The sequence below is a fragment of the Hippocampus zosterae genome, chromosome 19, assembly GCF_025434085.1.
Source record: "Hippocampus zosterae strain Florida chromosome 19, ASM2543408v3, whole genome shotgun sequence".
Classification (NCBI taxonomy): Eukaryota; Metazoa; Chordata; class Actinopteri; order Syngnathiformes; family Syngnathidae; genus Hippocampus; species Hippocampus zosterae.
In genome coordinates, this window is record NC_067469.1 from 4,806,014 (window position 1) to 4,827,121 (window position 21,108).

A 21,108-nucleotide genomic window follows, 5' to 3' on the forward strand; every position below is an offset into this window, starting at 1 on the left:
TTAAATGCAAATTAAATATTTCCCGTTCAGAAAAAACGACTCAAACCAAGACGAATAACTAATAGCATAAAATAAAAGAGTTTCTATTTCGCAACAATGAGGCAAACACGGTGATTGTTTGAGCTTAGCATCACTCCTGCTCTCCTACATTTCCCAGTATGCATTGCGCCCCGTCTGACTTCTCAACCCTGGATAAAAACAAGCTGATCAGCTGATGTAAAAGCAACATCTTCTCCTCCCGGGGTCTGACACAGCAATCCAACTTTATCGCCGAGGTTAGTGCGTGGCACCGGGGCGCTATGCTACGTTATTATTAGTCAGCCCACACTTTTTAAACTGTCGAGCTGGCAGTTTTGTCAAGTCGAGTCATTCGTCGTCGGCTGGGACTGGTAACCGCCGCGAGGTCAGCCGATTGACACGGAGGTTGTTGTTTTCCTACATAATTACTGCAAATTATTATTAATGCAATATTCTCTAAGTGTATGAATAACAATGGTCACAGTAGACGTCGTTTAGCAACTTGGCATCAACCCATTTAGGTATTAACGAGTTAAAAAGATGTTGGAACATTTTTTGGTCAACATCTAAGAACACCTTTATGGATATACTGTATTTGACTACTTTTTCAAACTGTTGTTTTGATTAAGGTGCTCACGTTACACACAGTAGAATTTGGTGCTATTTGTTGCATACTTGTAAGGGTGCCTGAGTAATCATTTCTGTTAGCCACTTGACCAAGAGAGCACTCGAAGAAAGGATTAAAGCAAACATAAATGTATAAAACACGAAGGAGAGTCTGATTCGATGCTATGAGAAGAGTGCATGAAAACCGGACAAAAGTCATTATTGTAGTGCTAATTTAGATCCTTAGAGCTATTTTCTCAGTCTGAGGAATTGTGCCAAGGTGTGCTGATAGTCGAGTGTAGTCCTCCATTATCAACGATGAGTAGTCAAAGTCCCGCCGAAGATAAAACCACCAATACACCACTCGTCTGCCAAGAGAGTTACGCATGCGGTGGGTCGGACGAGGCCTCCTTCGAATGTGACGAGTGCAGCAGCCTTCAATGCGCCCGTTGCGAGATGGAGCTCCACCGACAGGAACGTATGAGGAACCACGACCGGGTTCGCATTGCCCCGGGCCACGTCCCCTTCTGCGACTCGTGCAAAGGGGACGGCGGCGGCTCGGTCACTGCCGGGCGGGTGCGAGCGGCCGTCCGCTGCCAGGGATGCAAAATAAACCTGTGCTTGGACTGCCAGAAACGCACCCATAGCGGTGGGAACAAGAGGAAGCACCCTCTCACCCTGTACCCCCAGGCCAAAAGTGCCCAAGAGAACAGCGTGAGCTCCGGCGAGTCTGAGCTGGACATCATTAAAGAGCAGCTAGACAAAGTGTGCAGTTTCCTGTTGGTGGACGAAAAAGAGGAGATGCAGGTGAGTTCCTCGACATTCCTCTCTTGTTGGATGTGGAGGGAGGGACTAATCTTAGGAGCTTTTTCAGGTGAGGAACGAGGAAGAGTTTGTGAACAGACTGGGATGTGACGCAGACGAGCTCCTCAAGGTGGTCTCCATTTTTGGCAACACCGGCGAGGGGAAGTCGCACACGCTGAACCACACCTTCTTTCTCGGAAGGGAAGTGTTCAAAACATCCCCGACACAGGAGTCTTGCACGTTGGGAGTGTGGGCTGCCATGGACCCGCTGCACCACGTGGTTGTCATTGACACGGAAGGACTCCTCGGAGCTGGTAAGATGCAAATATTTGTGACTTTGAAACCCACTTCTGGTTACGTCCACGCGTATTTGGACATCTTCTGCCTTGCTTACACCGCCACAATGGATCAAGATGTGATTGAATTGTGAACTGTCAGATTTCATTGAGACTTTTCAAGCAATTTTTTTTCCCACATTGCAAAACACTCGTGCAATGGAGCGTAGGCAAAGTTCTGTATTTTTATTTTTTTTTTGGGGGGGGGGGGGACTCAGGGTCTAGTCAAGGTCAGCGAACCCGCCTGCTCCTCAAAGTCTTGGCCATCTCGGATCTCGTCATTTATCGGACACGCGCTGACCGTCTCCGCGACGACCTTTTCAAATTCCTGGGCGACGCCTCGGAGGCCTACTTGAAGCACTTCGCCCGGGAGCTGAAGGCGACCACCACGCGCTGCGGCCTGGATGTCCCGCTGTCCACCCTGGGCCCTGCCGTCATCATCTTCCACGAGACTGTGCACACCAAACTCTTAGGATCAGGTAGAGTACCAAAAGGAGGCCCTCAACCAAAAACGCACGGCGTTGACGTTTTTTTTTTTGCAATCTGCAGACAAGCCGTCTGAGTCGGCGGACCGCCTCCTTCAAGAGCGCTTCAGGAAGCTGGCTGTGTTCCCCGAGGCCTTCAGCTCCATCCAGTACCGCGGGACTCGTACCTACAACCCACCCACTGACTTCATTGGCTTGCAGCGCAGCCTGGAGCAGCAGCTGGACAACAACGCCACACGCTCGCCCCGTTCCGCCGGCGTCATCTACAAGGCCTTGCAGGTCGGGCGACACCCGAATTTGACCTCTGCCAAATGGGTGATGTCACTATTGATGACTGCTTGATCTCTTCAGGCGCTGAGTGAACGTTTCAGTGGCGATAGTCCTGATGAACACATCACCAGTAACTCCTTCTTCCCCGATGAGTACTTCACTTGCTCCTGCATCTGCCTGAGTTGTGGGTATGTACCGTACAGTTAGGTAGTGTTCACGGCTACGGGCGTAGAGGAAAAAAAACAAAACAATATAGTGGACCTTAGGGCCCTTCCGAAAGATCACAAAAAACACAAACAGGTTCTATAGCAAAACAATATGAAAGGTGAATTTGATCATCGCGAGCCATGAAGATGCTGAGGATTACCGAATGTTGTTTCATTTATGTTTTTAGTGCAAAAGATTATAAAGGTAATGTTGATTTTTTTTTTTTTTAGGTCAGGCTGTAAGAGAAGCATGAACCACCTGAAGGAGGGAGCAGAACACGAAGCCAAGCGCCAATGCCGCTACTCGGCGCAATCCGACAACCGCATCTACACGTGCAAGGTGAGCGTTCCATGTCACGCCGCGTTTAGGACGCAATTGATTACGTTTCTAAAATTTTCCAGGCCTGCTACGAGGGAGGGAAGGAGGTGATCGTGGTTCCCAAGACGACGGCCTCGTCCGACTCGCCGTGGTTTGGCTTGGCCGTCTACGCCTGGTCTGGGTGAGTCACAGAAGGAAATTTGATGGGTTGGGTGTAATTGAAAGTGATTTTACACTGACAACGTACCGAACCACACAAACAAATCCAGTCAAGTCAGCGGCATCCGCTAGAGTTGGCGGATTTCCCCCTTGCCAGTACCTCTTGGATCCATATTTTCTTTTTTTAGATACGTCATCGAGTGTCCCAACTGTGGAGTGATTTATCGAAGCAGGCAGTACTGGTATGGAAACCAGGACCCGGTGGAAACGGTTGTCAGAACCGAGATCCAGCACATCTGGCCGGGGGTGAGGCCATACTCGAGTCGATGTGTTGGCACATTTTGTTGGCCAGCGAGGACTTCCGCCTGCGATACTGATCACAGATCGTCCTCATTTCAGTCGGACGGCTTTCTGAAAGACAATCACAACGCCGCCCAGAGGCTGCTGGATGGAGTCAAGTACATCTCCCAGTCGGTGTCGGAGCTCAGCGTCAAGCCGGCCAAGGCGGTCACCTCCTGGCTCACCGACCAGATCGCTCCCACCTACTGGACGCCCAACTCTCTCATCCTGGTATGTACATTGTTTTTTTTTTCCTGGTGCACGCATTCAAACTTGAATTCCAAGCTCCCCCCTAGCTAATTAACTCATTCACTCCCAAAGACGTTTTTAAACGTCTTTTCAGACTTGCTCCAGAATTGGCTGGTACTGAATGAGTTAATGTTGTCGTTTTTACATAAACGTCATGATTTCTCTTTCAGAAATGCCACAAATGTGCAGCGGACTTCCAAGCTAACGACACCAAGCATCACTGCCGGGCCTGTGGCGAAGGCTTCTGCGACGCTTGCTCCTCGAAAGCCCGCCCGGTCCCCGAGAGAGGGTGGGGGCTGGCACCCGTTCGAGTCTGCGACGGGTGCTTCCAGAACAGAGGAATATCCACCGGTATGCAAAAAATGTTCCATCCTTTTTCACCGTGATGTACAGGAAGATGGCTGACTGGGTGAGTGTCTGCTCCAGAGCTCCTGGATGCGGCCTTGGAGGAGGAAGGCGGCACCTTGATCGCAAGGAAAGTCGGGGAGGCTGTTCAGAACACCCTTGGCGCCGTCGTCGGCGCCATCGACATACCGCTCGGTGAGAAAATAAAAAAAAGACAAAAACGAACGGCCAAGAAACTGAAACAAGTTGTTATCGGTGGAGTCCGGTTCCTACGGCGCGCAACATGAACATGCGCGCAACAGTGCGTTTTCAACGTTTTTTTTTGTCATGCCGCTACACAAGATCGTTGACCGCACGACCCCGAACCACCACGTAGCGATATCATAAACCCGAGAATTCTTGTATTCTAAACCTCCGTGTCTGCCAGGCCTGGTGAAGGAAGCCGCACGTCCCGCCTACTGGGTCCCAGACCAGGACATCCAGGCCTGCTGCGGCTGCCAGCGTGACTTCTCGGCCTCTCGCCTCTCCATCCACCACTGCCGCGCCTGCGGTCAGGGCGTTTGTAAAGACTGCTCGCAAGAGCGGCGTGCTGTCCCCTCCCGGGGTTGGGATCACCCGGTGAGGGTCTGCAGCGTATGCAGCCAGAAGTCCGGGGAACTCTAGCGGGACTTTAAAACCACGTGGACCCCTTTTGTGTCTGGTTCTTCCATTTTGGGTTTTGGACGATATTTTTTTGTTTTTAACTGTGGTCAGTCAATTAAATTTGCATATCATGAAGGGAACTTGAGTGAACGGAATCAAGTTTTGGACAAATCGCTCTCAAAGATCGAGACTCTTGTTAGGACTATCACATCGCCCCATCCTATGTCTTCCTATATTGCTTATCACGGTCAGAGTTCGGGGTCTGAGAGAAGGGGCACTGACAAACACATAGTCATCCGTAACCACAATTTAGTTGTCACAGTCAGTCATAAGTGTGACTATTACACAGTATTAGTATATGTTGGGAACCAAACTGCTGCCTACTGTCATTTTTTTTAAAGTCAGCCATCATGGTTTATTGTTAGTCTGCAAAATGCATTCAATATACCAAAAAAAAAAACATCCTATCCACGCTAATGCCACCACAAGCCTTTCGTAGCTAGTTTTAAAAAGGCGGACATCAATCAAAAAGCCTTAATCGTGACAAATCGAAATTGAAAACACAAACGTATACACACATAACACCTTTTTGTTTACACCGTTGGATGAACCGGTTCGCAAGATGACATAGTTGAGGCTGGACCTTCAAAAATCTCACCACTCACGTGAGACATCGGACACAAAATGACTTGAAACTTTAGCGATCCAAACAAATACAAAGTGTGCTAGAAAAAAGTTCCAGGGCCAGTTTAGACATACTACAAGTTTTGCCCTTTAGTGTGAGCCAGACGATCGACTAGCCTGAGTTTTTGCAGGCCAAGACGCCTGCTCACGCTGCCCTGATCATCTGAACATGGCTGGCCGGAATGAACAGTGCTGTGACGGACCACCCTCCCTACTCACTTGACCTGGTGCTATGTGATTTATTTTTTTCCTCTTCAATGGGACATATTTTATCTGGATGATATGATAACCTTTTTTTATCTTTTCCCGAAGCACGCTCGAAGGCGTGGCAGAGAAGACAGGGAAAGTGCAATGGACTCGCTTCGATTACATCAAAACTGGAAATTTATAGTTTAGATTTGGAATATATTTTGACACTCTTCTGACGTGCCCTTTTAAGTATTATTATTATTATTATTTTTTTTTTTTTGCCAGGAGACATGTCCTCAGTTCATCTGCCAAGGATACATTTGAATGTGAGAATGGCATTTCCTGAGTTTTCTGGGGTTTAATTTGATGAAAATGTGCATTTTTTTAAAGAACAATTTAAGAATGTTAGACAAAGCGGGGGTTTTTTTAACACAAAACTGCAACAAAGTACTGTATGTAAATTAAAAAAAAAATGAACATGATACAAAGTTAAAGCAATGCTACAACAAGTGCACCATGCTCATGAATTAAACACCAAACATGTCACTTTATGTTTTGTCGTTTTTGATTTGCTTGCTCAAGCATACTCGTTATAAAATACAAAGATTGAGCTCTCAAACTACTGAAAATATAAGAAATAACTCTTAGTTTATTGCAGTGCAATTCAACACCATTGAAAACAGAAAAATAACCATTTTTGAAATTCTTCGACATTTAATCAGACATCCTGTGACTCCGTCTCATCCGTGTTGTAGGGGAAGTGGTAGAGGTCTTTTTTGACAGCCATAAGCAGGCCAGGGACCCCCGTGCGGCCACCGAGGCCAGAGGAGAAGACCACACTGGGGATGGCGTCGTTGGCGGCCGGGTGGGGCGACGGGATGGTTCTCAGAAGGTGGCCGTCCCGCAGGCTCCAGCACCTCGTGTAGCAGTCCTGACCCACTGCGGGCAAAGAGAAGAATGTAATTGCAACGCCATGTAAAGTAGCCAAGTACAAATGCTAATATGCTCTGGCTTTTTTTTTTACATGTATTAAGTACAGAGTGTGGAGTAATTACCAGCCAAAAGAAGTCCCTCAGGCTCACTGACATGAATGGGAAGGTGGGCATGCTCGTTGTAGTGGCCCCGGTATTGCTGTACTGGCTTCCTGGCCCGGATGTCCCAAAGCTTGATCTGACGTAGAGATCACAGAGTTATGAAGTTCCCGTGGTCGAGGTGTGATGAATGTGCCATTCCTTACCTGGCCTGACATGTCCGCAGCAAGCAGGTAGTTTTCGTCCCGCAGGATGCGCACCGACGTGACGGACGATTCTTGCCGAAAGCTCATCGCCTTGCTGCCTCTCAGCTCGCGTGCGTCGAGGCCGAAAATCTCTCCCGATCGGCAGCCATTGAACAGCAAGGGGACCTGTGTGGATTACTTGTCATGTCAAAGTCAGGTACACGGATACAGAGAATATGGCCAAATTTAACAGCAACCCTTCACATTCGGTTGATACGTCAATAGGCATATGCCATCCAACAATCAACTTTAAAAAGACACGCAAACTCACTCTAACACAAAACTGCTGAGCCAAAACGTCGCTGTTGACGCTGATAGTTTGTTTTTTGCCTGTTACGGCTTGTTGAAGGACCACCTTATGAGATAAACCTGCCAATAAACAAAAACAGTGAGACCATTCAATTCGACACATGTACACACATTGCTACAAAGTGTCATGGACAAAAATAAATAAATAAATACAAAGCTTTTTTTTTTTTTTTTACACTGACCTACACTAAACCACTTGTCAAACTGCGGATGTAGACACCAAGCACAGCACCAGGCAGTGGGGATCTTAAAATTGCAATGCATCTCTGGCTGATCTGTGGAGAGAGGGGGACACTTCATTAGGTACACCTGCACATCCAATCAATGCAAAAAAATAATAATCTTACTACTACTCCTCACGTGAAGTGTAGGGCACACAGAGACGAACAACCATCCACGCTCACACTCACACCTCGGGACAATTTAAAGTGTTCAATCAGCCTGCCACGCATGTTTTGGGAATGTGGGAGGAAACCGGAGCACCCGGAGAAAACCCACGCAGGCCCGGGGAGAACATGCAAACTCCACACAGGGGGGCCGGAGCTGGAATCGAACCCGGTACCTCTGCACTGTGAAGCCGACGTGCTAACCACTGGACTACCGGGCCGCCAAAGGAAGTTCAATGAACGATTTCATATAATAATAATTGTAATTAAAAAAAAAAAAAGATGTCACTTGAGTCAGAGTTGCTGAACAGCGAAGCGGGAAGCAAAGTGACGTAGCCGGGCCTGTCCGCAACACCCACCAGGCACAGTCTAGAAAATTCAGGTTTCAGTTAAGGGGTACCGGGCTGAGGCAAAACATGAGCAAATCAGACATTTCATTCACAAATCAACCCGCGTCAAACGGTGTTTCACTGTACATCAAACATAAGGCAAAAGCATTATAGAGGATACAACACATGAGAGTCCGGATAGCTGACCGAGGCCCAGCAGAGGGAATTCACCTGAAACACATGTAAGAAGGATTGAAAACGCAAAACATTGCTCAATACCATGTTTGTGATAGCTCAAAATACCCAAATGATACACAATCAATCAGGTACAACTCATAACAGGCAGCCACTCCAAAAAGCCAACTACTTTTATAATAGCCACTGAAAAGTCCGTTTTACATGAAATATTCCCTTGAATATTTTCACCTTGCAGTTGGTGACGTAAGGGTTGTCACACGTTTCCACAGACAGAGACCCACTGTTACTGCTTTTGCTGAAGCTAATGTAGCCGTACTTGCAGCCCCCGTGGTCCATGTCGCTAACGGTGAACACTTGCTCGCACTTGGAGTCGGCCTGTGAGAGAATAACAATGAAATCCGCTTTTTTTTGGGGGGGGGGGGGTTCATAGCGGGGCGCTTGCTTCGGCACCGACCACGATGGTCCTAATGTCGTCTGTGCTCTGGTGGTCCAGCTTGCGACGTCTCATGGCGCTGATCCTACACTCGTGAACCCGTCTGCAAGTGCATTGTTGCCAGTGCCATCGGCGAATTGCAGATGAAACAAACGGAATGAGAATAATAATTAAAAAAAGAAATATGACGGCAGCTCTGATCGCAAGCTGCAATTGGAGACTGCTGACCGCAAACAACTTCCGGCAATGGAGGTCACGCAGCACATCGTAGGTATAAATTACAACGCAGGGTAAAATCTGTTTTGCAAAAGCTTTTAAAGATCAACCATAAACTGACTATGGAGACCAACAGTACCTGCAGTAGGACATCTCAGATAGCAGCCCAAGGTGTCGATTCTGTAGAAGCAAGGAGGCATTGAGCCCTGCCCTCGGCGCTTTCTAGAAGCAAGATAACACATTTTGGCTCGTTGGATACGCTCCATCTGAACGCAATGTACGTTCCAATACTTTTGTGGCTTTGCCATCCTCCGCAAGCATCCGAGCTCTCTCTTTCTCACGTTCCTTATCCTTCAGCTGCTCTCGGGTCAGAGGGTTGCAGTTGTTGTGACCCGGCAACAAGCGGAAGTATCGGTTCTTCTCCGGGTCAAAGTAGAAACCTGGCAGGTCTGATGACGAAAAAGGATCTCGATTTTTACTTGCAGTGTGTGTCAAGATTAAGTCAGGGATCAATCTTACTTTTGGGGATACCTGGTACTGAACTGACCTGGCGCTGCGCTGCTGTTTGAGGATGAAGAGCTGGCTTGGTTGTCAGATCTTATGGAAGAAGGCCCTGCATCACCATATCTGTTCCTTTGAACAGAGCATTGGCATGACATTTTAAGAACTGAAATTTGTAGGCACAAAAACAGCCCCACCTGTCGACCCGTGATGGTCTCCACTGTCTCGCCCGGTACCGTCCACGTCCACGGTGGCGAGTGTGTTCTCTCCGGTCTCGTTGGCCATCTTTCCAGTTCCACCTTTTCATCTTGGCACTTCAGTCCACCCTGAACAGATGCCACATTGTCTGTTTTGTTTTTGTTTTCACTCCATCTCACTAGAACGTGTTCCAACGTGGAGGTCGCCAAAGTTTGCGGGTTGTCGTGATGCTGCGGCTAATTTAGCGCCAAAGTATACCATTCAAGTGGTGAGTTTCGTTTACCTGTTGGTAAATTGCATGACGTGTAGAAGAACAGGACGTTTTTGTAGTTTCAAATAATTTCCAAGCTTGGAAATCGAGCTTTTCGGTGAGTGAGTTTCCGCCATTTGGTCCCGCCTTGAAATAAACGTCATTGGTTAATAGGTGACAACGGTACGTGACGTAGGGAGCTCTTATTGGCTGTTTGCTTTTATTGACAATAAAATCTAGTTTTTTTAAATTGTATTTTTGTAATACATGACTAATATTTCATTGATTAATTTGGCACGTTTTGAATAGATTGTATTGTTCGGGTTTAATAGTGACTGGTCGCCATTGGTATATGGTGAACAAAGTAAATGACTCGGTAAGCTTTCATTGGCTATTTTCTCCATTGGTTTTTGCTTCAGTATATTGTATTTCTGGTTTATTCATCAGTTCATTATCCCAAAACAATCTAAATTGACACTTAATTACTATCATACTCATTAACATTTTGTTTATGGAATTACTACCTGAAGTGTATTTGCGTTATTACAATAAGTGACTCGCTACATGGCCAAGAAAATGCCATCCTACTTATTTCAACAGTATTCCATCCTAAAACGTAAAAAAAGCATCTCTTTTTATCATGTTTTACTTGTATTCATTTTGACAGCAGTTTTGAGTGAGGCTGCGCCCACTGGCGCGACGTCGTTGCACACATTGGTTGTGGGTCAAACCGCTCACTCCTCCTCCTTCTCCTCCGCCTCATGTTTTTTGGGTCCCAAACTACATCGAGATTTGGAATACAGTAGTGCGTTACGCGTCCTGCTGGAAAATGGCGACTGCAATCCAGAATCCTTTAAAATCGTAAGTAAGCGTTTATTATTTACGCGTGTGAGATTGCACAGGGTGCGATTGTCTGAATGCATAAAAGGGGGTGCATGTGCTTCACGGAAATCCAAATAACACATTTGAACGATGCTATTGTTAGACCTTGGACAGTCTGTGCACGCGTGTCTGCAGGTAACGTATGGCATGCCATTTGATGGATTGCGCAATCATATAAAATGGAATGATATGATAAACATCCACTCGTTCTTTGAAAAAAAAGTTGTCCACAATACCTTGAGGTTCAGCCGAGAAATCCTTTAATCATTGCCAGCATATTAATCACTTTTTATTTTGTACCACACATGCAAGCTGAGAGCTCCAAGCATTCACGTCTCGATTTACTGTTTTTTTGTATTTAACCTGTTGTGGTTAAAAACAAAACAAAACATGGATTTAATTTCCTTTTTACTTTTGCTCTTTTATATACCTCGATAGTTGCAGTTTTGAATAACACAAAAGCAGAGCGCCATTAGAAATACCCAAATGAAGTCTTTTCAATATGTGGAAAATGAAACAAACAAAAACTCAAGTGAAGAAAACCATGATAACGAATTTCTTTGTATGTGGTCTTCCTCCAACATTCTAAAAATATGCATGTTGGTTTACCGATGAACTATGGGTAATTTTAAATTGTCCACAAGTGTGATTGTGAATGGATCCGGACAGGTGAAAAGTTTGAGAACCACTAATTTGGTTGAGAATGTCACGACTGCCATGATTCTTATTGCATGATACTCTGAATACTTTTTTGTCTTAAAGAGACTTGACCACGTTTGTAAGGATGACTCGCAAGCTATTCAGATTCTTTCCTGCTTTCCCTCAATGCTGTCTTTCCAGCAGTGCGCTCTCTGTTCTCAGCATTATTTTCACTTTCCTGAATTCCTCAGTCAAAATTAATAGGGGCACGATGACGCAGAGTGAAACACACAGGCTGAACTTTAGCAGACCGGCGACGCTTTAGACTACTGCGTTTCTGCAGAACAGCTTAGGCCGCAGACGGTGTCGAGCTACTGCACTATATGCGCTTGTTTTTGTTGTTGTGAATGTCCAAACAGCAGAAGACGCAAGGTTTTTGGGGGGACAATTTTTGGCAGATTCAGTCATTTTTATTATCAAATATTCAAGCAAAAAAAAAAAAACTAAACAAAACAAAACCAGAATTTAATTGTTATTTAGTCCAGAAATATATCCAGTATATAAATAGAATGTGTGGTGTAATAATAAACCATCTCACAAATGCATCGTCAAATTTTATGCTGCTGTTGTTGTTGGCTTTTTTTTTTTTAAGATCACAAAATGTGTCAATAGGAGCTTTTAATCCGACACTGTCTTTCACCGAATGCAAAAGAGAATACAAATGCACAACATCCCACGGCCGAAATATGTGATGACGGTGAGCATCCTTAAGCCTCACAACGCATCGTCTGGATCAACATTATTATGAAAGGTTTCTATATTTGCGAGAGGGGGTTGGGCATGGGGCGCAGTGTGGGGGTTGTGTAATTTTTATTATGTGTTTGTTTTCTATGTTGGGTCGCCGTGTGCCCCACCCCCATTATGCCGTGGCGGAGGATTTGGGAGGGAGGTGGGGGTGTTCAGTCTGTCTGCATGCACTTCATAAATCCATAAAACAGGATGAGGGAACCTTGCCCTGCATCCATCTTTTCCTCCATTTCACCCCAGCTGCAGCGGGGACATTTTAAGCCCGCTGCATTTCCTCATCAACCCTTTCCCTGATGTCCCTTCTCATCCCCCCATCCACCTTTTCTCTTTTGTGTGTTATCCCCCCCACCCCCACCCCCTCCGCCTACCCTGTGTGTGAGGGTGACATGGGTCGAAAGGGAACACGTGTGCCCCCGAGACATGTCAAACACCCCCCTCTCGACCCAATTTATGTTTTCTTGCTCTGACTACCCCCCCCCCCCCCAGCCCAACATACCCACCCCGCTCCTGCTCAGCCTCAGCCTACAACAAGCCCTAAATATTTGCATGAAACTCCGCCATTCCCGGTATTGTGAGGACACAAGCTCTCAGTTCCGGTTAATCACCTCGTTTGCCGCTTAAATGGGCTGGAGGGGGGGACTTGAAACAGGAAGTAAACAGGAAGGGAGGTTCGTCTGTTGCCGTTTTGGTGTAAAACATTGTGTGAGATTTTTTCATGCGCTGCACATATAGATTTGTAGGGATGTGAGAAACCACTTCCCCCCCCCCCCCCCCCCCCCATAAGTGTAATGAGTATTCACGAACATAGCTGGTACTTTTGATCAATGACATTTCATTGAACACAATGACAAGAATTTTTGATCCAAGACTTTTCTGTCTGACAAAGGTGATGATTTGCGGATGTATCAAAGCAGCAGCTATCATTTATTTATTTATTGTAATCATTTTGCCAAGAGCATATCGCCAGCCAAGACAGCGGCCATTCAGAGGCCGAGCCGCAGTGTGTTTGTTTACCGAGTTAGATGCATGGCTCGAGAACGAGGCAGTTTCTCTTCCCGTAGCACCCCGACGGTAATTTATCACGGCACTGACGAGTTTACCATCGATTCATTGCTGTTTTGGGAAAAGAGGAACTCAAAACGCTGAAGCGAGGGACGTGAATATAACATGTGGCAGACGAGGAAGATTTGATGTGGTGAAATGATAAGCAGACGTTCACCCCCCACCCCACCCCCCACTCTATTTCATGTCAACTGTGGAAAAACTTCCTGGCAATTCCAACAGCTTCCGCTCTCGTGGTGAAGGCTCACCACAGGATTTTGAGAGTGTGTCTGTGGGAATTTTGTGAGGTCAATCGACCTGCCAGCTCATCCCAAAAGGTGTCCTTCCTCTGCATAAAACTCATCCGACCATTCCTCGGTGGAATGGAAAAACGCTTTCCCCAAACCTTTCCAGCGATGTTCAGATTGTCGTCTGCTTTTCATTTGAACGAAGGGGTGTATTTAAACTGCGCGGTTCAAAGGATATGAATCCACCTTTTTGGTTAAAGAGGCACAATTCAGTTGATGGAAAAACACACACACACACACACACACACACACACACATGCAATCAGATAGCTTCCTTTTCCAAACATGGAGAAAAATCCAACATCTGCATCGGCTATCTGCCAGTGCAGCGTACATGTGAGCTTTGACATCATTCGAATATCTCAAATGGTGACATAGCCATGTTTGTAAAGAAAGGTTACATAAAGCAGCAGAGAACATGCACGAAAAGGGGAAATATAGCGAAATGCAGAAACAAAGCGAGATGAAATGCTTGAATCGTGCTCGTCTCAGGACGCATGTGCCTTTTTTTCCACTGAATGTCATTCTAAAACACGTGAAGGCACTCGGGCACACATGCGCGGTGACTCACTTATATAAGAGCGGATGAAGTCGCCCGAGGAAGCATTGGAAGGTGACCCAAGGTCAGGCAGAGGAGAAAATAAACATCATTATTTTTCTGGAGGCGGATTTTTTTTTTTTTAGGAAGTTATATTCCCGTGGTTGCGACGAAATCCAAAATTGTACGTTAGTCAGAGCGCGGTGTAGTGTGTCGCTAACCTGTGTTGGCACAGTGGTAAAGTCCTAATTACAGAATTCAGATAAAAAAAACAGCAAGTACGGCGGTAACTGAACATAAGTAAAAAAAAAAAAGAAAAAGAAAAGTGCAAACTCTGGATTTTACTTTTCAACATTTGACGTTCCTTCTCTCCGTCAACGTCTTTTTTTTCCACAAAGTATTCGATGTTGACAGAGTAGCGAATGATTTGGCCAATGAGCCCTCCCTCATCTTCTTGACCCACACGCTCGCCCTTCCATCCAAACAATGAACATCTTTGTGAAATCCAAATACCCGGTCCTTGTCCAAATTGGCATTCTTTACATATCTGCGCACGGCATCTCCAGAGTCTCCTCGGCTTGTTTGGACATAAATACAAAATCAGATACCATCATGCTTACATGCGGGTATGCCCATCCTTTGATTCTTCTGGCTGGGAACCGCCGCGCTCTTATAATATGACACTGATTATTCATGTCTGAAAGTCCAGGTGGACCTTGGATAAATGGCAAAGGAGATGTCTTGTAATTTGAAACCCCCGTTTGTATGTACAAAGTAAGAGTGAACCCCACAACACAGTCATTTGATAGTTTTCCGTGGTTTGAAAAAGTCAATAATCCGCCAACACCGTCTGTCACCAGCATGGGCGACCAGTTCTACAAAGATGCCATCGAGCAGTGCCGCAGTTACAACGCCCGCCTGCGTGCCGAGCGTAGCGTGCGGATGCCCTTCCTGGACTCGCAAACTGGCGTTGCCCAGAACAACTGCTACATCTGGATGGAGAAGTGCCAGCGGCAGCCAGGTGAGACTTGAAGGAAACCAGAGGGCCAAGAGTTGAGTGTTTTGTGGACCGTCAAATTACACCGCTACCTTTATTCTGGCTCTTGAGACTTTTTTGTGGGTCGACTATTGGTCGATTATGCCTGCCAAAATTCCTGTTGCCCAGTCAAACTGGATTCCCAAACTGACACTGCATAAAATCAAAATGGCAGACTTCCTGCTTTTCAGTCATGGGTTCTTGAGATTTTTTTTTTTTTGTGGGTCTACTCAGACGAGACATTTTTTCCCAATTCCATGCCAAATTTCGACTTTGGAGGGTGAGTTGTTAACTTCTATAGGATGCTACTGGGTTTATTGTTATATGGACTCAAATATAGATATAAATGTATATTTCATGAGTAGGTCACCACCTGTGTCATACAAAATCCAACAGAATAGGAAGATTTTTGCTCATTTCGCATGAAGTCGGGACACAAATAGCCTTCCCTCCGTCCACGGCGCCCCACCGACCGCACCCTGCACTTTGCGGGCGGACCTGACGCACATTATGTTGCTTTCGAATCTTCTCCCGCCTCCTTTTCTTCACCCCTTCTGCCCTGTCAAGACCAAAAATAAATCAACCACGTTCTTCGCCACACAAATCGTGACAAACAGCCGAAGTGGTACTTCCTGAAATATGTTCATTAGCCTGAACACTGACATAATCGTGTGTATATGTGTATGTGTCTGTGTGTGTGTGTGTTTGTAGTTTTCAATGGTAGTTTTGTTCCAATGCTAAGCTTGACAGTGCTTGTTAACATTCTTCCTGTGTACCCTCATACGTGCACTACTGTGTCCATTTGTGTGTGTGTGTGCCAGGCAGAGTGTCAGGACAGATGTACGCCTACCCAGCGCGCTGCTGGCGAAAAAAGCGGCGACTCCACTCACCCCTCGATCCCCAACTACGCTTGTGTGAGCTTCGGCTAGGTCGGTGACACACGTACACAGCAATACACGTCGGTGCATAATCAACTAAATCATAATGTTGTGTGTTGGGCTTCTCAATGATGCGGGTGTTCTGGTTTTCATCATGATAAGAGTCACAAACAGCAGTCATGTAAATTTGGGCCAAGAGGGAAAAAAAATCTGCACATGTGTGTGTGTGTGTGTGTGTGTGTGCGTGCATGTGGCTTCAAGACTCACTATCTGACCATCTGGCTCTGGTTAGCCTGGTCTTCAGGTTCATTTTCTCTTTCCAGAATCAATGCCCCCTCTCACTGTTGTGTAGAAACGTGCACAGACACTTCCACACATAGAAGCACACAAAACCACTGCACATAAACACCCTAAGCGGGCCTCTAATCATTTGACTGTGAAGCATTAGACTGTAAGTGAGGTTTATGAAGTCTACTTGTTTTTCTTTTTGTTGTTTGTTTTTGTTTTTTCGTATGTATGCATAGCAGGAACACCGTAAGAGGGGAGGGAGGCCGCTAAGGCGAGTCTGTTTCTGCCGCCATTTTTTCCCCTCCTCCTCATCCTCCAGAGGCAACGTAATACTGAGTTCAAAGAGTTATTTTAGAAAAAAAAAAAAAAAAAGAAACGGGGTAGGGAGAGGGTTGTGCAGCGCGGCCCAGATATCAATGACAACACACTGCAAAGGAATGTGACTGCTCCCCTCACAGGATTTTTTTGGGGGGGCGGGGGGTGCTTCATGTTTATTTAATACTTCCTGAGTGACCGTGTGTGTGTGTGTGTGTGTGCGCGTGTGTGAGAGAGAGAGCGAGAGAGAGAGAGAGAGAGAGAGAGAGAGAGAGAGAGAGAGAGAGAGAGAAGGACCATGCACAAGGTTAGTGTTAAGAACATAATGAACAGATCTATTTAAAAACCTAAATGACATCAGACACTAGGTTATTTAAAAAAAATACATATATATATATATATATATATATATATATATATATATATATATATATATATATATAAAATGCATTTTATTTAGAATATATATATTTTGGTATATATATAATTTTTATATTTTTTATATATATTATATATATATTTATATTTATATAATTATATATATATAATTTTTATATTATATATATATTTATATATATTTTTTTTTAATTAACCTAGTGTCTGATGTCATTTAGGTTTTTAAATATATATATATATATATATATATATATACAGTGTATATATACTATATATGTGCATACACACACACACGCATATATCTTTTCTTTTCCACAGAGGCTGAGCTGGCCCCCAAGCGTGATGGGCCCCCAGGGGAGGCCACAACACTGGAGACTCTGCTCAGGAGCGACAACCTCCTGGAAAAGAAAAGCAACGTGTGCAAGGAAGAGGAGACGTTGCTGGAAATACAGGTGAGCGTAGACATAATGCCGTCTGCTGATCTTATCTGTCACGCATTGTTTTAACTCATGCTGCCTTTTTTTGGACCTGTTGGTCCAGCTCAAGCTCTCTGTTTGCATGTTTCCTCCGTAGAGAGTGCTGGAGGCCGAGGAAAACGGCGACGTTTTTCAAGACGACGAAGATTTCGAAGCGGATACGCCGAAGAGGAAGAACAGAAACCGAGGCAAAGTGAGTCCAAATACTCCGAGAATTTGTCATGAATGCACGTTTCTTGCACACTCGTTCTCAATCCCTTTCCTATTAGCATTGAATTATGAGGAATCAAGAGAATGGTTTAAAAAAATTACATTGTCTTTACAGAACAGAGGCTCCAGTCGTAAGAAGACCGAAGCGGTCAGTGTGGATGACCAGGACAAACCTTATGTTTGCGACAGTAAGATACCAGAATTTCTAATTTTATCTTGTGCGCGTGCGTGAGCGTGTGTGTGTGTGTGTCTCTTACATACCCTGGATCACTCTGTGATAAAAAAGCCATTTCAATTCCCTTCAAGTCGCTTCCTGTCGCCTGGCATGAAGAAAGACGGGGCTGTTTAGACAACCTGCCTTTATAAGCATGCTCCTCTCCGATAGGAAGGATTGCAGATGCGGACTGATGAATGAACCACTTTTGGGAAAAGCAAAATGAATGAATCTGTCCATCTTTTTTTTTTTGTTTGTTTTGTTTTTTTGTTTTTTTTTTGCTTGTGTGTCTCTTCTGTTCCAGATAGACACAAACAAAAGCATAATTCAAAAAAGGCTGAAGAAGGTATCTCTCCTCCAGAGTTCTTCCTGTGTGCTGTCACTAATGACTTTGAATGCTTTAAAAAAAAAAACGAAAAAAAAAAGCATGGCATTAACGCTTTTCGATGCTTTCTAATGACAAGGCATGCCGACAGGTTAACTGGCTGGCTTTGGCATACAGACGCATGTTCCCCACAGATGTTCCCATGAATGAGATAATTGTGATAATATTTGGACAAATTTCCATTCGCGGTGGATAGAAAGTCAACACGCCCCTGTTTGGGGTTTTATGATCGCGACTTAATTCTTTTAACAGTCGGACGATATCATTTTTGTGTTTCTCACTTTTTCTTGTGTCCCTAACCTCCGTAGTTTTACCATATGAAATAAACTAACTTTTTTTTTTGCCCGTTAAAGCAGAGATTAGCAACGATCAACCCTAATCTCTGATAAACGATCTGCCCGGGTATTTATGCAGGCGCTCTCACGTAACGTTTTTCTGGTTCTTGGTTTACAGTCTGTGGAAAGCGTTACAAGAACCGTCCTGGCCTGAGTTACCATTACACGCACACCCATCTGGCAGAGGAGGAAGGCGGCGAGGAGGAGAAGGACAGCGAGCCGGCCCCGTCCCCCACACGACTCTCCGACAACCACAAACGTATTAATTAAGCACTTAACTATCCAATCCAACATACCTTTTCACCATGACGTGACATTATGTGATGATCTATACAATAGCTGCGTCTTCCGAACTCGAGTTTTTGTATCAACGCAGCTCAGAAGGGTCCCGACGGCATCATCATTCCCAATGACTACTGCGACTTCTGCCTGGGAGACCAGGACTCCAACAGGAAGACGGGGCAGGCCGAGGAGCTGGTTTCCTGCTCTGATTGTGGACGGTCCGGTAAATCCCAAACATCAATGCTTTAAGGGAACAAAAGAACACCGCGGGTGTGGGTTAATGGACTTTGGATCGCACACGCCCAAGATGAATCATTGCTACCGCTTGCACAAGATGCTAATATGGTGTGAAGTCACGAAGAGGCTTTTTGAATAGCACGTTAGTCATGGGTTTGACAAAAATTCATTTGTAATGGCGTCAACATTTAGGTTTGTCCACATTGGTCGTCACCAGAGTTTACGACACATGCAAATGACTTTGCATGGTTATTGTAATATATTATATTGTAATATTTGCATTAAACATACAAATTTTGGTTTCCCCACATATGCACAGGCCACCCGACATGTTTGCAGTTCACCGACAACATGATGCACGCGGTGAGAACATACCAGTGGCAGTGCATTGAGTGCAAGTCCTGCAGCCTCTGCGGCACCTCAGAAAATGACGTACGTACCTCAAATGTACAATATGTAGTTTTTCTTTTCTATGACATACTATCATGGAATAAAATGTGTCGCGCTCAGGACCAGCTGCTGTTCTGCGACGACTGCGACCGCGGCTACCACATGTACTGCCTCAAGCCACCCATGACCCAGCCTCCAGAAGGTATTTTGTGTGAATGCTGAAGAGATGAACCTGAACTGAAATACTGTAGAAGTAAGTCAATTGTTGGAATGTTGAACGTGAGACTTCAAGTGGGAAAGGTCATTTCCCTCACATTTTCGAACTAGGAATGCTTTGAATCAGTCAAGGTCAAATTTGTGAATAGATACAGGTATATTATGATTTTGCGTTGTTATTTTGTGTCCACAGGAAGCTGGAGTTGTCACGTGTGTGTGGACCTGTTGAAGGACAAGGCCTCATCCTTTGGCGATGCATAATGGGCCCTCCCTCCCCACTCTCGCAGTGGATACACACATCGCCTTTTCCCGCTCACTTCATTAGGTACACATGTTGAATGGCGATTAGACCCCCAGTTTTGTGTTTGTCAGTGCAACTGATGTGAAAGTATCGTTTTTTTTCTTAACTTTGCAGGAGATTCTTTTGAGGGGTTGTTTTGGGGAAATTTAAATATTCAGTTTCAGCATTTTTTTTCACCATTACACTGTGTGTATACCTGATGAAGTGTCCAGTGAGTGTACTGTATATATGATAACACAGCCCCGTCTGTCCATCTACACGTACATACCCGCCAGTGCAGTTTGGAGGATTTTGATTTTTTTGTTTCTCTCTACCTCTCATGTAGCAGAGACCAGCTTCCACTTCATCAGTCTACCTCACTGCTCAAGCATGTCTCTTAATTACTCATTTCATTTTTTTTCTTAATCCCACCTAAACTGTTCAATTGAACTGAAAAAGAAGTAAATCTGGGTGTGAATGTGTGTGTAAAAAATGTATTTTGGTTGCAAGAGTTTGTTTTTTTGCATTTCAAACTCTGTAATACAGAATTCATTTTACTTTGTTCTAAGCATAAGAAACAAGCATTTTCTTCTCAACAAGTGTGATTGACGCCACAATTTCATGTGAGACCTTGTAATGCAAAAATAAATGTCTTGTAAATTTGACACAACATATAGAAGAATGTTGAACCTGCCAAATGCAAATGATAAAAAATTGTCAAATACATTAAAAAAAGTCTTGAAATTGGTGAAAAATCGTGCCCCTGACTCCGCTCTCAAACGCCGCGGCGGAAACCACACCTTGCTCAACTGATGAAGTCAAAATTGTTTGATGGAAAAAGCATCCGGTAACTGTGTCCGAGGGGCCACACGGAACAGGGCATTGCCACGACCAAATTTGGCGTATGGAAAAGAGCTGGCGTTGGAGGTTAAAGTCAGCCAAAGAAGAGGAATGGTAGGAAGTGGAGCAGGATCAATGATGGCAGATAGAAAAGATCGGACATATACAGTATGTATACATCTTTAATATATGGGATTACTCCCCCAATAAAACGAACAGTATTCCCTTTCATTGGTTCAATACCTGTAATTTATTCTAAATTCATGTAATCCACTCTCCAGTCCAGTAGGTGGCAGTAAATTAACGTCAACGCCGGTTGCCTACTGGCATTCAAATCCAACCCATGAATGGATAAGAAAGAAAGAATGA

General features: G+C 45.0%; 3 protein-coding genes across 7 annotated transcripts; 2 read left to right on the top strand and 1 right to left on the bottom strand.

Moving 5' to 3' along the window:
• The first annotated feature begins 148 nt into the window (after window positions 1-148).
• Window positions 149-6,201, top strand: zfyve1 (zinc finger, FYVE domain containing 1). Its single transcript, XM_052052942.1, has 12 exons — window positions 149-1,431; window positions 1,499-1,742; window positions 1,982-2,242; window positions 2,313-2,527; window positions 2,600-2,706; window positions 2,956-3,064; window positions 3,127-3,224; window positions 3,391-3,508; window positions 3,602-3,772; window positions 3,961-4,141; window positions 4,217-4,330; window positions 4,563-6,201. The coding sequence occupies exons 1-12, from the start codon at window positions 943-945 to the stop codon at window positions 4,796-4,798; spliced, it is 2,343 nt and encodes a 780-aa protein (XP_051908902.1). The 5' UTR covers window positions 149-942; the 3' UTR covers window positions 4,799-6,201.
• A 72-nt stretch (window positions 6,202-6,273) lies between these two features.
• Window positions 6,274-9,899, bottom strand: wdr21 (WD repeat domain 21). The gene is made up of 14 exons (XM_052052946.1): window positions 9,780-9,899; window positions 9,496-9,624; window positions 9,345-9,430; window positions 9,089-9,246; window positions 8,937-9,019; window positions 8,603-8,684; window positions 8,377-8,523; window positions 8,132-8,181; window positions 7,911-7,990; window positions 7,418-7,510; window positions 7,198-7,295; window positions 6,888-7,052; window positions 6,706-6,820; window positions 6,274-6,589 (listed from the first exon to the last, which is right to left on the bottom strand). Exons 2-14 carry the CDS (start codon window positions 9,603-9,605, stop codon window positions 6,369-6,371), a joined length of 1,488 nt encoding a protein of 495 aa, XP_051908906.1. The 5' UTR covers window positions 9,606-9,624; window positions 9,780-9,899; the 3' UTR covers window positions 6,274-6,368.
• A 551-nt stretch (window positions 9,900-10,450) lies between these two features.
• On the top strand, window positions 10,451-20,970 carry dpf3 (double PHD fingers 3). Of its 5 annotated transcripts, XM_052053407.1 has the most exons (12): window positions 10,451-10,607; window positions 14,822-14,982; window positions 15,819-15,926; window positions 17,193-17,326; window positions 17,448-17,543; window positions 17,676-17,748; window positions 18,079-18,120; window positions 18,613-18,753; window positions 18,871-18,999; window positions 19,333-19,445; window positions 19,524-19,605; window positions 19,813-20,970. In XM_052053407.1, exons 1-12 carry the CDS (start codon window positions 10,576-10,578, stop codon window positions 19,878-19,880), a joined length of 1,179 nt encoding a protein of 392 aa, XP_051909367.1. In that variant the 5' UTR covers window positions 10,451-10,575; the 3' UTR covers window positions 19,881-20,970. The 5 variants fall into 5 exon arrangements, with proteins under 5 accessions (XP_051909367.1, XP_051909365.1, XP_051909368.1 ...); XM_052053405.1 differs by having other exon boundaries at window positions 19,333-19,605; XM_052053408.1 differs by lacking the exon at window positions 18,079-18,120.
• Window positions 20,971-21,108: the final 138 nt, after the last annotated feature.

What these genes read in the sequence shown, in the direction of transcription:
- wdr21 (XM_052052946.1), bottom strand. Translation starts at nt 9,605, where the DNA reads ATGAAAAGGTGGAACTGGAAAGATGGCCAACGAGACCGGAGAGAACAC. An exon ending in ACGACATTAGGACCATCGTG is followed by an intron (nt 8,524 to 8,602) that starts GTCGGTGCCGAA and finishes ATTCTCTCACAG; the next exon opens with GCCGACTCCAAGTGCGAGCA. An exon ending in TGAGGGACTTCTTTTGGCTG is followed by an intron (nt 6,590 to 6,705) that starts GTAATTACTCCA and finishes CTTTGCCCGCAG; the next exon opens with TGGGTCAGGACTGCTACACG.
- dpf3 (XM_052053405.1), top strand. Translation starts at nt 10,576, where the DNA reads ATGGCGACTGCAATCCAGAATCCTTTAAAATC. An exon ending in CAAACCTTATGTTTGCGACA is followed by an intron (nt 17,749 to 18,078) that starts GTAAGATACCAG and finishes CTTCTGTTCCAG; the next exon opens with ATAGACACAAACAAAAGCAT. An exon ending in CTCTGATTGTGGACGGTCCG is followed by an intron (nt 19,000 to 19,332) that starts GTAAATCCCAAA and finishes ACATATGCACAG; the next exon opens with GCCACCCGACATGTTTGCAG.
- zfyve1 (XM_052052942.1), top strand. Translation starts at nt 943, where the DNA reads ATGAGTAGTCAAAGTCCCGCCGAAGATAAAACCACCAATACACCACTC. An exon ending in GGAAGGACTCCTCGGAGCTG is followed by an intron (nt 1,743 to 1,981) that starts GTAAGATGCAAA and finishes GGGGGGACTCAG; the next exon opens with GGTCTAGTCAAGGTCAGCGA. An exon ending in CGCCATCGACATACCGCTCG is followed by an intron (nt 4,331 to 4,562) that starts GTGAGAAAATAA and finishes CGTGTCTGCCAG; the next exon opens with GCCTGGTGAAGGAAGCCGCA.